This window comes from Nestor notabilis, unplaced genomic scaffold (genome assembly GCF_000696875.1).
Source record: "Nestor notabilis isolate BGI_N333 unplaced genomic scaffold, ASM69687v1 scaffold292, whole genome shotgun sequence".
In the NCBI taxonomy this organism is placed as follows: Eukaryota; Metazoa; Chordata; class Aves; order Psittaciformes; family Psittacidae; genus Nestor; species Nestor notabilis.
In genome coordinates, this window is record NW_009918708.1 from 146525 (window position 1) to 149209 (window position 2685).

The 2685-nt window shown below is 39.4% G+C and overlaps 1 protein-coding gene across 1 annotated transcript in view; it reads left to right on the forward strand.

Annotated features, from left to right (window-relative positions):
* LOC104402080 (calcium-activated potassium channel subunit alpha-1) overlaps nt 1–2685 on the forward strand; it is a gene marked incomplete at both ends in the record, with an annotated part of 173161 nt that overhangs the window by 116047 nt on the left and 54429 nt on the right. Inside the window, one exon of the mRNA XM_010009861.1 lies at nt 2471–2581. Coding sequence (XP_010008163.1) covers nt 2471–2581 — 111 coding nt within the window. The remainder of the gene's footprint in view (nt 1–2470; nt 2582–2685) is intronic.

A 2685-nucleotide genomic window follows, 5' to 3' on the forward strand; every position in this document is an offset into this window, starting at 1 on the left:
CAAGGTCCTACACCTGGGTCAGCACAACCCCAGGCACAGCTACGGGCTGGGCAGAGAAGAGATTCAGAGCAGCCCTGTGGAGAAGGGCTTGGGTGTGTTGGTTGATGAGAAGCTTAACATAAGCCAACAGTGTGTGCACACAGCCCAGAAAGCCAACCATATCCTGGGCTGCATCAAAAGCAGCATGACCAGCAGGTCAAAGGAGGTGATCCTGCCCCCCTGCTCTGCTCTCATGAGACCTCACTTGGAATATTGTGTGCAGTTCTGGTGTCCTCAACATAAGAAGGACATGGAACTGTTGGAACAAGTCCAGAGGAGGGCCACGAGGATGATAAGAGGGCTGGAGCACCTCACATATGAGGGCAGACTGAGAAAGTTGGGTCTGTTCAGCTGGAGAAGAGAAGGCCGCATGGAGACCTCAGACTTCCAGTACCTGAAGGGGGCCTATAAGGATGCTGGGGAGGGACTCTTCATTAGGGACTCTAGTGGTAGGGCCAGAGGGAATGGGTTTAAACTTAAACAGGGGAAGTTTAGATTAGATATAAGGAAGAAGTTCTTTACAGTGAGGGTGGTGAGGCACTGGAATGGATTGCCCTAGGAAGCTGTGGATGCTCCAACCCTGGCGGTGTTCAAGGCCAGGTTGGACAGAGCCTTGGGCAACATAGTTTAGTGTGTGGTGTCCCTGCTCATGGCAGGGGGGTCAGAACTAGATGATCTTAAGGTCCTTTCCAACCCAAACCGTTCTATGATTCTATGATCACAGTCTCATATGACCGTATATTCCTTGCCTGTTAAAAAGAATGAAACCATTGAAGTTTTTGACTGCTGCTATTTCTGAAATTCCATTTAAGGCCTGGTGATGTCACTAAGAACTCATGCAAACGGAGTGTTTGAATTTATCATATTGCTAAATAAAGTTTTAAAACTCCGTGTTACACTATTTATAAAAGTAATAATAGTACACTATTTTCATAACATGTGCTGGACTGGTATGATAGTTTATTGTGTTTTGCTTTTCTAGTCATCATCTGAACCACTGCTAAAGTAACATTTTGTGATACTTTTAACTGAATGATGCATTTTACTGATTTATTCATTATTCTGCATAATTATCCCTTTTCCAATGAATTCTATGCACTTTTCACATGCATTTTATCAAGGATCAAATTATGAAGCAAGAACAGTCTCCTATTATAGCCCATTACATAAGTAATCATTGCTGCCACATATTATTTGTTGTTTTCAGCCAACGAGTTATCTGTGTTACTGAGTTTTCCACAGAACAATTGTGAAGTAGGTGAGACATGGGTGGTCTGCTTTTGCCCTTGCAATTACTTTCTTTTGAACTTGGCTGTTCAAGTTTAAAATAAGTTTGTGAAATTCTGAAATTGGGTGTTTGTAGCATTTGTGCACTTTATATGACTGTATATGAAGTCATTTGTATGACTGTAATGAAGCTGACTTTTTGTTAGTTCAGGAATTGTATCTATACCACTTTGTCCCGCTTCCCGACTTCTGTAAGCGATGTGGTTATTGAAATTGTTAGCAACAGGCATATCAAAACCACCATCCATCTTAAACACATGACATTAGTGGAAGCTGGGGTCGAGTTTATTCCGTGAAGGAAATTGTGAGACAATGTAAGATATTCTAACCACAAATTTTCAGACTTTGCTTTACAATAATAAATGTGCAAAGATCCCTTAAGTCAAGAAGAGTGCAATTTCCTAGGCCTTTTCTTCTACCTCTCAGAATTTAAGATGTAGAATTCAAGAATGTGCATATAGGTATATATATAGTGCTTCCACCTTGTAATGGACATGTGGAGCAGTAGAAACCTTTGTGACATCTCAGTCTGTCAAAACTTTGATTTTCTAAGCAATCTGTTGCAGTGATGCAATAAATAATGATTTTTTTATAGTGAAATACTCTCCTTGTAGAAATTATGGTAGGAAAAATACTTCTTTTTCATTGCTTATGGCCTATAATTGACAAGCCTTGTACTGCCTTCCTTGGCATAAATGTCTACTTTCAACCATGGTAAAATATCAAATCATTTTAGGGAGATTTACTCTCTCATTATATCATAAACCAAAAATTCAAACAGTAAAATTAAGTAGAAGACGTAAATATGTGGAGAAAGATGTGTAAAATAGAGGAATATGATTTTGAAAGGGACTGCTTAAAACAGTGTATAAACATATACATAAATGATGTTAAATGTATAATACAACTTAGGCAAATGGTTTAATAGTAGTCTTTGCAGGTGAGAGTGTATGTGTATTTGCAATGCCAAAACATTTTTTTTTTGGAACTGACGTTTTCCTCCTCTGACTTCTGGAACAGGATCTAGAGAAACATCAAGAAGAGACTAATTCTCTGGTTTGGCACATAAATTACAATTTCCTTCTCTGCTTTCTTGCTTCCTTGTTTTACCTTTGCAAGATTAACTCTGATTTTTCTGCAACAGGCACATAGTTGTCTGTGGTCACATAACACTCGAAAGTGTGTCCAACTTCCTGAAGGACTTCCTGCACAAGGATAGGGATGATGTCAACGTAGAAATCGTCTTTCTGCATAAGTGAGTAAACTTTCAAGATTAGTCTAATCATCTGTTACTAAAACTCTTTAAATTAAACCAGATCATTTTTTTTGGGGGGGGGGGGGGGGGCAGAGGGATTTTCA